Source organism: Suillus paluster (genome assembly GCF_016628075.1).
Source record: "Suillus paluster strain FC165 chromosome Unknown EDB91scaffold_8, whole genome shotgun sequence".
NCBI lineage: Eukaryota > Fungi > Basidiomycota > Agaricomycetes > Boletales > Suillaceae > Suillus > Suillus paluster.
The window spans coordinates 686,412-698,576 of NW_024537568.1; the positions used below are offsets into that span (position 1 = coordinate 686,412).

Consider the following 12,165-nt stretch of genomic DNA (forward strand, 5'->3'; position numbering starts at 1 on the left):
GGTGACGCGTTGTTGTACGCTGGGAGTATTGTTACTTTGTCTAATTGTTTTTATTATCTTGCGTCCCATCTTTCTACCTCTACTTCACAAAGGTCCTCCCATTTTGCGTGCCAACCATCATCTCTTAAGAAAGGCTGCTCGACCCATTGATTGATAGCGTTTCGAGAATGTTCAAAGGACACTGTATGAGTGCGCAAGATGTCAACTAGCTCCTTATGAAGTGCAAGCGACCGATGATACGGAGTTGTCAGCCCAGACAGTGACAGCACTACAAACCCCCGTCAGTAAGTGATGGCGAGAGGAGAATGTTAGTGTACCAAATTTCTCGATGGGCCATGAAATCCACAAAGGTTCCTCGTGGCACCATTGAAAGCCCTTTAACTTCTCCGCTTCGAACATCAGAGCCTCCATATTATCGAGCACAATGCTCATTCTCTGCAATAACTTCGACTGACAAATTCATTATTACGCGAGACACAGGACAGGCACCTTCTTACGAGCTTCATGAGAACCGAATCGAGTTGAGTGATACATTCATCCATCACGTCGAGCTTCGGACCAACCATGATTGACCCAGGCTGCATATCGGCAGGAACCATGGCAAGTGCGTTGCTGAAGAGTTCCATAATCACCCAACGGCTAAGAGGACGAGAGATTAAGCACAAACTCCAATTCGGTGCGAGAATCGACCAGAGTCCGCGCAGCTTTTAAGCCGTCGACGAGGACGATGTCATCCCATGTATTGGCGATCGAGCGCAACTCGTGGAGCAACGTTCTAAATTTTCGATGAATAGACGCATCGGAAGCCCTTGATGGTGATGCTGGCGTCACTGATTTCTTTACTTGTGACACGGGGGATGATGTTGGCGTAGACGGGCCATGAAATGATGCTAGGCGCTTGCTCATGAATGGAGCCCAAGGGGTATTTGTTTATTTCAAAAGCCTTTACCAAATAGTAAATAGCGTCAATCCACTGAATCGACTTGAATGGCCTGCATTTGCCGATATCGACCATGTCTGACATTACTGCGGATCACTCGTATTTGTTGAGATCAGCAGCTGAACTTGTACTGACCGAAGTTTGTCCTTCAAATCGCTTTAGCTGTTCGTCGCTCAGATCGATGGCAGGCTCGCAGACAAAAGGCAGAGAGAACGAAATCTCTTGGGTCTCCAATCCAGCTCACCGGCAACGCAATCGACATCCAGATTCGTGGTAACTATGCATGGATTGCTGAGAGTGCGCATGTAGCGAAGAAGATCGATTTAGAGGTATGTTTCGACGACTCATCTGCATCACTCGGCTTAGGAGGTCACGCGTGTTGCAGACAGGAAAAACCTTACAGATATACAGAGGTCACACCGCGCCGGTGACCTGTCTCGCCTTTTATGACAGATCCCCGAACTCGGGTGATGAGAAGCTTCTGATAACTGGGTCTTGGGACAAGGCAAGGGATGGTGAATATAGCCGTTCAAGGGATACTGACTCCTTCCGCTAGACCATTAAAATATGGGACACTGATGTATGTATTGAAACACATCCCATGTCTTTATAGGTAATAAATGCAGGCCATATCGTGCAGACAAAGGGCCTCATCTCAACGACTGTTGCTCACGATGATTTTGTCAAAACTCTGCTCGTCGTGCCGTCTGTGAAGCTCTTGGTCAGCAGCAGCTCCGATAAGATCGTCAAATTCTGGTAAAACGAACTCCTCTCATACTGGCGGTCCTAATATTGATGCTTAGGGATTTAACCGATGTTCTCGATACGTCACCACAGCCTGCCGGGTCAGTCTCGGCTCATAGTCGCCCAGTAGAATGCATTGCTGGCATTGCCAACGCTGATGGCTCCGTCACGCTCTTCACTGCCGACACCATGGGAGTATTGAAGGTGTGGAAGCTAGAAAAGGAGGGCGGGTCGCGACCTCGGTGGCGAAGCACTCTTCGGGACACTCTCAACCACCATCGAACACGCATCACTGAAATCATTTATGATGCAGGGTGCATCTGGACAGGTGATAATGATCGCTCCAGAGTGATGTTTAGCTGACTTCCTATATCAGCGTCATCGGATGAAACAATTCAAGTATTACCTTACCCACCAGGATCTTCCGACCAGAAACCCACCCCACCCATCACGCACCCATTACCTGTGCGAGCGATTCTTCCACTGGCGCTCTCCGATCTTGAAGAGCCATACATCGTGACTGCATACGGAGACGTCATCCGCCTGTATGATGTCTCGACGCCAACCGAGCCGGAGGTTATGGGGGAAATTGACGCACACTGGCACGACGTCACTGCGCTGAGGTTGTGGGTTCATAAGAGTCGCACAGACGACGGAAGAACACGCATCGAGCCATGGATAGTCAGTACCAGTCTGGATGGCACTATTCGCAGATGGCGATTTAGTGGTAAGTTTTATATGGTGGGTATAAGATACATCCAAATGATGTCTGTAGAACTGCACGATTCGAGGCCAGACAACCCTGCAGGACAGTCGAAAGCTACAGTTATTGCTCCCACTCCCCAACCCAGAGGCGATTCTAAGGATCAAGTTGGGCTCACGGAGGAAGAAGAGAGAGAACTCGCAGAACTCATGGAGGAAGAATGAGATATATACTTCCAGTATGATTGCAGCTGTCAAGTATGCATTAGGTAATGCTCCTCCCACCCGGGATAAAATGGGTCTTCGTTCAGCGTCCTCTCTTTCCAATCTTTTGGGACCCAACCTTTATCTTCTTGCTCTTTCACCCAGTCTTGTAATGCAGGTATTAACTTGTGCTCGATGTGCCACGTTCCTTTATACTCCATGATCGCCTTCTTTCCTTCGAGTAAAACCTTCAACACCAACTTTGGAATGAATGGCTCATTGCGGAAATCCGTCACCGGCGTAAATAAGGCCTTGAAGTTGAACACAATTGCGCGGGATTTTGGCAGGCGACGTAAGGTTTGCCAGTCAAGTCGCAGGTATATTTCGGATAGAGGGATGTCCGGGTTCTGATGTTGACGATGATTCCAGCCGGGTTCATCCGGCTGAAGATAGAGAGGTTCCCCGACTTCAAATTCCCAAGACCCTCGCTGAATGGGCTTGTCACAAGGCATCTTGGAAAAGAATCTGTGAATTCATGCGGTGTTGTTATGAGTAATGCCTGACACGTTCACTACGTAACTTGCCTATCCATCGAGAACGCCATTTTCTCTTTGTAATCAGGAACTGGGCTATGGATTTCATGCAATGGTTTGCCCATCTTCTGACTGATATTCCAGCCAATTGCTGATGTCGAGACGGCAGCTCGTAGGGTATAGAGCCCGGTCTCAGGGTCTTCCTGGGTGATGACGAAGTCCTCTGGGACATTCTCAAGTAAGAAAACCAGTGGATGCACAGTTTTAATGTTGACTGTGGAGTCGAGGATGTGGTTACGGAACGTCGAAGTCCATTCATCATAGTCAAACTGTTGGGGGTACCTTAGGCAGAGATACTGAATAACCATTTCCACCAGCTCCTTTGAAGCTGCCTCGCTCCCGGGAAGCTCATCTATGATACGTTTGCCATGGAGGGCATAGAGTTGTCGCCGTTGCGCGATACGATCACGATAAGTACTCTCTAGCTCCAGCCAATAGTCTGGCTCCAACTTCTTGAGGGCTGTGAAGGGCACAGATAAGCGAAGGATATTGAACATGATGCGATACACATACACATGTTCTGGTGGTATTCCCATCGGAAAGGCCGGTATGGGCGAGGACGAGCGCGGGCTATGTTAAAACCATGTATCGGCTTTGGATGGGGGAAGCCTGTCAACTGAGCAAAGTCTGGTAGTCCTCTGCCAGCTACCAGAGCGGCTTTCTGTCGCAGAAACTTCCAAAAGTTGCGTGGGGAAGCACCCTTGCTGTAATACACGGCAGCAAGGCCAAGTGCGACAACCACAATTCCTGTAACGTCCGGTATGCTGATCATGGTGTTGGTCCTTGGAACGCTGGACAAGTCTTTTCAAGGTGATTTAAAGCGGCACATATCAGAGTGACTCTTTTTACCCATGCTCTGGTGATAAGACGCAACCACGAGACCAACACGAGACCAACACGAGACCAAGAAGTTTGTGTATCCGATAGGTTTGTCGTGAAAATAGCAATTCGGGATTCCGTGGGACTGCCGTGGGACTGAACCTGACTGATCATAGCATTAAGAAGGTACTCAGAATACTTAACGAACGTTCGAACGGGTATCTTCATTTGTCTATGGTCTGCTAACTATTAGGGCAGACTAAGGTCGCCCAAGTTGCTCAGCGCTCCCTGCTCCCGGCAACATGAGTATGGTCGTTTACTTGACGAAGATGGCACTGCCTGTCACAGGGGATGTACATTGTAGATAATCTCCATCCTCGCTACAGTAAGTAACGAATTTCTCAGTACGCGACTCAGAACCGAGATGTCTGTGGTTCAACGTTGGAGATTTCAATATAAAGCGGCGTAAAACAAACAGTAATATGGCACGGGAGTCTAGGCGCACCGACCCTTAGGCCTTAGCTTCAACTAGCAAGAGTATCCGTATACTCCGGTCGGATGATGAGATCGAATTTGCAAGGTATGTAGTTGAAGCCGGCGCTGGATTCCTATTCGACGGCAACAGCTGGCAGAGCAATTGGAAGCCTGTATATATTGGACAAGACCATAAATTTCAGGTGACTATTAGATATTAGATGCTTCGAGATTATCGAGATTGAGCTGATTCTAACACAATTATCTAGATGATGTTGAATTCCTAAATTAAACACTCCCTCCTTGCACTAAACCGTTCTGTTTTTGATTTGGATGCTACATTGTCGACCTTTGCGTCAAACATACAAACAAAACGAAGTTTTGCTGCCGACGAAAGCGGGTGGGAGGTCGGAGAGGAAATAACTTGGGAGGCTCAGGTGATTGACTGAAATGTGGGATGCTTCAGGCTCACTCGACATCTAGATGATTGCCGCGAGGTATTACATACGTCAATTGATAACGGGCTTGCGGACAAGTCACTGCAACATGACCTCGGTGCATTCAACGTTCGAATTTCGAGCGCTTTGATGAGATCATCATGAGGTACTTTATGAAAAGTGAACAACTGACGTTGATCAACTTAGACCAGTTCGTTTCACGTCGAGTTAGTTCAGGCGATGCGAAGGAGCCGGCAGTCATAACGTTCACAGAATGCCGCACTGGCACTGGAAGAGTAGCGCACCCTGTTGCCAGTGGTGCTCCTCCCTGCATGGAATAGCGCAATCTGAATGACTTTATTTCCAGTTTCATCGACGCACGTAATTATCTTTTAAGCTACCGTCCGCGGGTTTCCCAGCTGGAAAATAGTTCCTATTTACCTTCTCGCCCAACTCTTGGGAGCCTTGTGTGGAGCAGGTGTCGTCTACGCCATTTACTACCATGCGATCAACCTCGTGGAGGGAGGTTCCGATACTCGTACAATTGCGGTAACTGGTAACCTGTTTGCAACATATGCGGTAAGTTCTGACCTTCTGTTGGCACAACTTCCTCTGGCTTATGTGTATCTAGGCCGACTACCTAACTTCAGTCACCGCCTTCTTCGCTGAAGTGAGTCCATGCATAATTAACAGCCTTCAATCCCGTGCAGACTAACGACCCGATGTAGTTTATAGGGTCTGCCATGCTCATCGTTGGAATTTTCATGTTCACGGATAAAAGAAATGGCCCTGCGCCTCCCGGTGTTGTTCCCGTTGGAATATTTTTCGTACTCCTTGCCATCAGTTCGGCTCTTGGCATGGATACTGGAGCGGCCGTTAATCCTGCCCGTGACCTGGGCCCCCGTATCCTCACCCCCATGGTTGGGTATGGTCGCGAAGTCTTCAATTACAGGAAGCAGTATTGGCTCTGCCGCCCTATTCTTGGCCCGATTTTTGGCATGCTTGTGGCTGCGTTCTTCTACGATGCTTTGCTGTACAGCGAGCCCGACAGTGTTTTGAATAAACCGTGCGTTCTACTGTTGGTGTGTGGTGTAAGTATTGAACCGTTTGTTTTTAGGACGGTGGAGGCTAAAAGGCACCACTTGCACTCAACGAACCAATGGGGTCGCAGAAACCGTTTGATGGCAGACATTTAATAGCGAGCGCCGATAATTGAATGATACTTGGACATGTATTTTTAACTGAGATTTCTACACTGTCCGATCTACTTACATAGTACATCCTTACGGTATCTCCATATATACTCAAGTGCAACACCGTCTGAGTGTAATTTGGACATCCACCACCATCAATACTCGTCAGAATGTCCTCTGACATCGCTCGCGCTCCGTTGATGAAAATTGATCTCCCTTCCCCCGAGGAGTTCAGGAAGAGGAAAGTTGCGCTGATCTCTGGTTCGTTTCTTCTTCATCTTCAGCGTCAAGCAGGCGATCGTGCCATCACCCCGCCTGTTCTTATGCCTCAACCGCGATTTCAATCCTGGCGTGTCGTATTTATCGTATGCTGATTTGAAATTGTAATTGTGTAGGAATAACTGGTCAAGATGGATCGTATTTGTGAGCACGTTCCTCGTCCAGCCGGTTGCTACTTATGTCCTTACATAGGGCGGAGCTTCTTCTGGAGAAGGGATATGAAGTGCATGGCATAATCCGTCGCTCTTCCAGCTTCAATACTGGTCGTCTAGATTCTCTCTATTCGGATCAGCATGAGCGTGCGCGTCCATGTAAGATCGTATGACCAGCATATTGACCATTCTCTCTAGGACCTAACAAGTTTAAGTTGCACTATGGTGATCTCTCTGATAGCACCAATCTCGTCTACATCCTCGCCCAGGTTCTCCCCTCGGAGATCTACAACCTTGGCGCTCAATCGCACGTCAAGGTCTCCTTCGAGATGTCAGAATACACTGCCGATGTTGATGGCGTCGGCACCTTACGCCTCCTTGACGCCATCCGCACCGTCGGCCTCGAAAAACACACGCGGTTCTACCAGGCTTCGACATCAGAACTCTACGGAAAGGTAGTCGAGACCCCGCAGAGTGAGACCACGCCGTTCTATCCTCGCAGCCCATATGGTGTCGCCAAGCTGTACGCATACTGGATCACGGTAAACTACCGCGAGGCGTACGGCATGTATGCGTGCAATGGAATTCTTTTCAACCACGAAAGTCCAAGGCGAGGGAGGACGTTCGTCACGAGGAAGATTACCAGGGCTGTTGCAGATATTAGTGTCGGTAAGCAGCATTGCTTATACCTCGGTAACATTGATGCGCAGAGAGACTGGGGACATGGTAAGATTTCGTCTATCGAGTCCTACCGCCTCATCATGTTTCTAATAGCTAAGGACTATGTTGAGGGCATGTGGCGCATGCTCCAGCAGCCTACGCCAGAAGACTTTGTTCTTGCCACCGGAGAGACTCACCCTGTGCGAGAGTTTGTCGAGAAAGCCTTCATAGTTGCTGGGGTGACAATAAAGTACGCGTCCCGTGCTGATGTATGTCACATCTAACGTGTCCTCGATTCCACATAGGTGGCGCAACTCTGGTGTCAATGAAGAGGGTTATGACGCTCAGACCGGGCGGGTGGTAGTTAAAGTTGACCCACAGTACTTCCGACCCGCAGAAGTCGAGTACGTTTTCTTCATCGCGCCTCTTCCTGCAAATACTCATGCTTGTATGCAGCCTTCTCCTTGGCAACCCTGCCAAAGCCGAGCGTGTCCTCGGATGGAAGCGCCAGGTCGACTTCGACTCCCTCGTGAAGGAGATGGTAATTGCTGATTTGAAGGCGACGAAAAGCCTCGTGGAGGACCAGAACTGAGGAGAATGCCAAGGCCAACAAAAGATTTGCAACCGTGTAACCATGTACAATTCAAGGACTCTTTCGTGTGGACTGATATTCTAGCATCGTAACAATCCAATATCATTGACGCAATTCAATTGTGTTCGAGGTATAAAGAAAACAAAGATCCTACAGCGACGCATGCCACTGCAATAATAATGATAATTCGATGTTCATGTGAGGCCGCGCAGATGGGAATTACTGTGGACCTTATTCTTACGATACGACTCGACTTGTAGAGGTGTCCAGGTAAATCGCCACTCATAACTTTGCTTTGCTTGTCATGAGAGCTGAAGCTGTTTTCAAGCTCGCAGCTGCTGTTGCAACTAGCTCATCGACACTACATAAAGATGTCAGTATAATCCAGAACAGAAACGGGCTATCGTACATCTCCTTCGCTGGCTTGATATCCTGTGAAGATGCATGAGTAAACGGGTTTCAATCAGTTTGTTTGACGCACGTTGATGGATCCTGCGACCTTACCCATCAACCCTGCATGTGAATATATAAGATCGAGCATGACAGTCCGAGCGAGCCTTCCTTACACATTCGTCCCTCTAGAGATTTTTCGGGATGTGTTTGTAGTTCGACGTCATGCGGGATCTTGCCCTGCGCGACAAGCTCTGCAATTTCCCCTTGTCGCCGGGTCTCCCAGTCTGCAACATAAGGAGTCTTCCGCACATTTAACGGACGACCGCTATATATGAGAGTACGGATGGTGTCGTCATGACCAGCTGAGATAAGTTGTTCCTTGTGTTTCGGCGGGGCACTTGCTTCGGCACTTGCGACAAAGCGCGTGCCAACCCAAACACCGGATGCACCGTAGCTTGAACAACAAAACGTTACTAGGGAGCGGGCGTATACTGGAAAGTGCTCACGAAAGTGCGGCAGCAAGACCACGGCCATCCGCGATACCCCCAGCAGCGACGACGACGACTGGCTCACCTGTTAAAGGGCTTTTGGCATTCTTGCAAAGGTCGACGGTTGCTGGTATCAGGATGGAGAATGGAGTGTCGCCAGTGTGGCCACCTCCTTCACCACCTTGCGCGCAAATGATGTCAATACCTAGAAGATTGTTGGAAAGGGTGAGTAAGCCGGAGCGAAGTCAAGTGAGTTTCGCACCTAACTCGAGGGCTTTCCTGGCATGCTGAAAACATTTATTTAGACACATCCTTCATCTTATCAGAGAGTATATTACCTTTGGGTGACCGATCATGCTAAGCTGTATTTAGCCATTGCAACATCACATACGACACACAGACATACTTCATGACCGGGATCCCAGCAGCATGAAGCTTGTCAACAGCTTCTTTGGGTGGAACCCCTATAGCAGAAACGAAAAGTGCAGCCCCGCTGTTTATAATGATGTCCAACAGCTCGTTGAGTTGACCGTTCGTGTAATCATACTGGGGCCCCGCGTGAGAAATATCTGTCTCTGAATAAATAAAGACACTTACATTCGTCTTCCGTGCATTACCGCCCACTTGAGGAAGTAAGAGGTCTACGCCAAATGGTGCGTTCTTGTCTTCCAGATAGCTCTTGAGTTCATCAATGGTTTGCTGGAGTATCTTGGGACTCAGGCGAACTCCCCCAATGACACCAATGCCACCAGCATTGGTCACTGCTGCAGCTAGCTTGGGCCCTGCAGCAACACTCATGCCTACACACGTATGAATGTCGGTATGAGAGCCAAAATACAGTAAAGTCACCTGCAAGCATGACGGGATGATTGATCTTGAAGAGGCGCGTCAGAGGCGTCGAGAACACTGGCTGCGAGGAAGGCATGATGAGGGATCAAGTTGAAGATAGGAACCGAAATTCGAATGGGAACCACAACTCTTCCACGTACTCGGCAGCCATTTGAGTGAGGATGCATGCCACGACGGAACAACTTGCCGGCTAAGATGTGCCGCAAGCGCCCAGACAACAATCACGTGTGAAATCCGACCATAGAGCTGATGACTAATCAAGACTATCTTTGCTTCCGCCATGGCAGACAAATGCCCAGTAGACCACGGCGGCCATTCTTCAGACCAGTCCTGTCCCGTTGACCACAAATCTCGCACGACATGGACCTCTGTCTTCTCAGGCAGCAGTTCTGCTCACCCACCCAGCGCATCTGCACTGTCGACCGAACGGGAGGTTTCTTCGATACCCCGAACAGACGATGGTCATTGGGTATACCCTTCGGAGGCTCAGTTTTTTGCTGCCATGGCACGCAAAAATCATAATCCGCATGCTCCAGATATGAAGACCATAATTCCTATCCATAACGCCGTGAATGAACGCGCTTGGTCGGAGCTGATGAAATGGGAATCTGGGAGAGGTGGTGAAAAGTGCGGCGGAGTGAAGCTTGTAAACTTCAAGGGCAGACCTAATGACCTGACTCCAAAAGCCCGACTCATGACCTTGCTCGGGTACGCGTTTCAACTCACAGCTCATGCAGGAACACTGATTTTGGTTTCTTAGGTACTCTGCTCCCTTCGATCGTCACGACTGGGTGGTCGACCGATGCGGAACCCAAATTAGATACGTGATCGACTTTTATACCGGACGGGGCGCAGGGTCACCGTCGTCAAATAACGTGTCTTTCTATCTCGACGTTCGGCCTGCCTTGGACAACTGGGAAGGGGTGAAAATGAGAGCAGATAACATTTGGCAGGACTGGTTTGGAAGTCGCAGTAGCAGCACGCCATCTCAGTCATCTCAGCAGTCTTCGTAGACGTATATCCGATCTCCACGCATATTTTATCCCCACTCGTGGTTTAATAATCGTGAATACAAAACCTACTTCACAGTTTACCGTTTTCCTCGTATTCGAACTTTCTTGGCAGGTGGCCTCTCTTCGGGTTCATCATCACTTTCCTCTTCGTCGCTGCCTGGTGCTTCGCTATGCTCGTCATCGCTACCCACTTCACTTATCTCCTCCTCTTCGTCCCATTCATCTTGACCTTCCTCGTTACCTTCCTCATCAGAATCCTCTTGGTTCTTCCGCAATCCTTGTTCTTTTTCCGCTTTCTTCCGTTGCACGTTGCTTTCTTGTTCCTCCCGTCTCTGTTTTCGCAGTCTCTCCTTGGCAACATGAGAAGCCTTAAGTGCAGCAGCTTCGGCCTTTGATTTTTTAACTGTTGGATAAAATGATCAGTTTATCCTCGCATTATACGCTTAATTTGGGACGCACCAAATTCATGATACAACACAGCGCCTTCCCTCCCTGGAACGCCTTCAGAAATTTTAATCAGCCTCAACTCCATCCTCGGACCAACTTCACTCAGTCGAACAGCCTTCTTCTGTCCCTTCTTATTATTCCGACCAACATAATCATCCGCCAAGGATACCGCATCCCCATCATCCCCAGCAGCACTCGAAGCCGACGATGCCGCAGACTCATACCCGTCGCTCCCTGGTCCAGGCTCCCCTCTTTTTCTAAGCAAAAAGTCCGCGACATCTTTCTCGCTTCCGAGGTCCAAAAACCCACTTGAGTTGTTGGTTGATGATTTTTTGGGGGCGCCTTCTAACACGCGTCGGACGCGCTTCGAGACGCCATATGGTTTTACAGTGATGACATAGTGTCGGAAATCGACGGTTCCTCTGTCAGGGTTGTATGCTATCAGGACGATCCGACGGCAGTTGGACAATGACATCGAGTTCGGGGATAATGGAGGGAAGAGGGATTGGAATGATTTCATCAGTAGAGGGAGATGTGGGGGCGTTTCGGGCGAGGGTGGAGGAAATGAAGCGAGGACGACCTAGAAAGATGATCATGGTTGGATGTTTGATGGATAAGTCAAAACTATAAAATGTGACTTACCAGTGGGGCAGTGAGATACTCCATCCCCATGCTTCGTGAGGATCGAGATGTTTTCAAGATGTCTTTCATCAAGCTGTATCGTTCCACGCGGAAGCTAAGAGTAGGTCCTGCGGGAAGTCGAATTATGCGCAGTGACGGTGCGACGTCTGTGACAGTAAGAGCCAGCAAATGTGTGACCCCCAGCGTAGGAGCCATAGTCAGGTAGTCTTTTAATTTATTACGGTTACGTTCCTGCATTCAGATGTTCAAAGACATTTCAAAGACAAGATTGATAAAACTCACCTTCAGACGGCTGGCCGTATTTGGTTCCATAACTTTTCGTAGATCACGAACCAGCTGTGTAACAGAAGAACCCACTTGTCCATGTTTGATGATGAAGGACTTTGGGGCACCATCGTTCGCGCTCTGTGCAGCTGCCCCTGCACCCTTCAGATGTGTGCGATTTTTGCGTCTGCGAGCCATTGGTAATTTTAGGAAATTTCCTTGAGCAGATCGTAGAAGCGGCTGTTTGGCTTTGTTTGCCAACACCTTTAGGATTCAACAG

At 48.9% G+C, this 12,165-nt stretch overlaps 8 protein-coding genes across 8 annotated transcripts; 4 read left to right on the forward strand and 4 right to left on the reverse strand.

Annotated features, from left to right (window-relative positions):
* Positions 1 to 29: 29 nt before the first annotated feature.
* Positions 30 to 1,113, reverse strand: EDB91DRAFT_831169 (uncharacterized protein). The gene is made up of 5 exons (XM_041328538.1): positions 1,076 to 1,113; positions 668 to 1,026; positions 498 to 612; positions 318 to 450; positions 30 to 268 (listed from the first exon to the last, which is right to left on the reverse strand). The coding sequence occupies exons 2-5, from the start codon at positions 904 to 906 to the stop codon at positions 54 to 56; spliced, it is 702 nt and encodes a 233-aa protein (XP_041181059.1). The 5' UTR covers positions 907 to 1,026; positions 1,076 to 1,113; the 3' UTR covers positions 30 to 53.
* EDB91DRAFT_1312363 (WD40-repeat-containing domain protein) lies at positions 675 to 2,611 on the forward strand (the record flags this gene model as incomplete). Its single annotated transcript, XM_041325123.1, has 8 exons — positions 675 to 1,079; positions 1,129 to 1,269; positions 1,326 to 1,445; positions 1,497 to 1,520; positions 1,581 to 1,696; positions 1,744 to 2,012; positions 2,061 to 2,411; positions 2,460 to 2,611. The coding sequence occupies exons 1-8, from the start codon at positions 1,014 to 1,016 to the stop codon at positions 2,609 to 2,611; spliced, it is 1,239 nt and encodes a 412-aa protein (XP_041181060.1). The 5' UTR covers positions 675 to 1,013.
* Positions 2,612 to 2,640: 29 nt separating this feature from the next.
* EDB91DRAFT_1047613 (uncharacterized protein) lies at positions 2,641 to 3,955 on the reverse strand (the record flags this gene model as incomplete). The annotated part of the gene is made up of 3 exons (XM_041313336.1): positions 2,641 to 3,115; positions 3,166 to 3,643; positions 3,697 to 3,955. 3 exons carry the CDS (start codon positions 3,953 to 3,955, stop codon positions 2,641 to 2,643), a joined length of 1,212 nt encoding a protein of 403 aa, XP_041181061.1.
* A 1,354-nt stretch (positions 3,956 to 5,309) lies between these two features.
* Positions 5,310 to 6,279, forward strand: EDB91DRAFT_1312381 (aquaporin-like protein; the record flags this gene model as incomplete). The annotated part of the gene is made up of 4 exons (XM_041325124.1): positions 5,310 to 5,492; positions 5,545 to 5,583; positions 5,642 to 6,004; positions 6,085 to 6,279. Coding segments are annotated over 4 exons (630 nt in total), but the record flags the coding sequence as incomplete, so codon positions are not given.
* EDB91DRAFT_1112213 (uncharacterized protein) lies at positions 6,161 to 7,910 on the forward strand. Its single transcript, XM_041317795.1, has 7 exons — positions 6,161 to 6,367; positions 6,502 to 6,529; positions 6,578 to 6,684; positions 6,736 to 7,263; positions 7,312 to 7,447; positions 7,503 to 7,601; positions 7,654 to 7,910. Exons 1-7 carry the CDS (start codon positions 6,277 to 6,279, stop codon positions 7,787 to 7,789), a joined length of 1,125 nt encoding a protein of 374 aa, XP_041181063.1. The 5' UTR covers positions 6,161 to 6,276; the 3' UTR covers positions 7,790 to 7,910.
* On the reverse strand, positions 7,911 to 9,706 carry EDB91DRAFT_1112215 (2-nitropropane dioxygenase). Its single transcript, XM_041317796.1, has 10 exons — positions 9,520 to 9,706; positions 9,268 to 9,470; positions 9,077 to 9,216; positions 9,009 to 9,027; positions 8,933 to 8,957; positions 8,689 to 8,875; positions 8,356 to 8,636; positions 8,271 to 8,302; positions 8,199 to 8,221; positions 7,911 to 8,150 (listed from the first exon to the last, which is right to left on the reverse strand). The coding sequence occupies exons 1-10, from the start codon at positions 9,593 to 9,595 to the stop codon at positions 8,072 to 8,074; spliced, it is 1,065 nt and encodes a 354-aa protein (XP_041181064.1). The 5' UTR covers positions 9,596 to 9,706; the 3' UTR covers positions 7,911 to 8,071.
* Positions 9,707 to 9,778: 72 nt separating this feature from the next.
* Positions 9,779 to 10,617, forward strand: EDB91DRAFT_831696 (cytochrome c/c1 heme-lyase). Its single transcript, XM_041328539.1, has 2 exons — positions 9,779 to 10,227; positions 10,280 to 10,617. Exons 1-2 carry the CDS (start codon positions 9,800 to 9,802, stop codon positions 10,530 to 10,532), a joined length of 681 nt encoding a protein of 226 aa, XP_041181065.1. The 5' UTR covers positions 9,779 to 9,799; the 3' UTR covers positions 10,533 to 10,617.
* Positions 10,610 to 12,083, reverse strand: EDB91DRAFT_1047387 (Brix domain-containing protein; the record flags this gene model as incomplete). The annotated part of the gene is made up of 4 exons (XM_041313321.1): positions 10,610 to 10,935; positions 10,974 to 11,559; positions 11,622 to 11,852; positions 11,904 to 12,083. The coding sequence occupies 4 exons, from the start codon at positions 12,081 to 12,083 to the stop codon at positions 10,610 to 10,612; spliced, it is 1,323 nt and encodes a 440-aa protein (XP_041181066.1).
* Between the last annotated feature and the right edge of the window lie 82 nt (positions 12,084 to 12,165).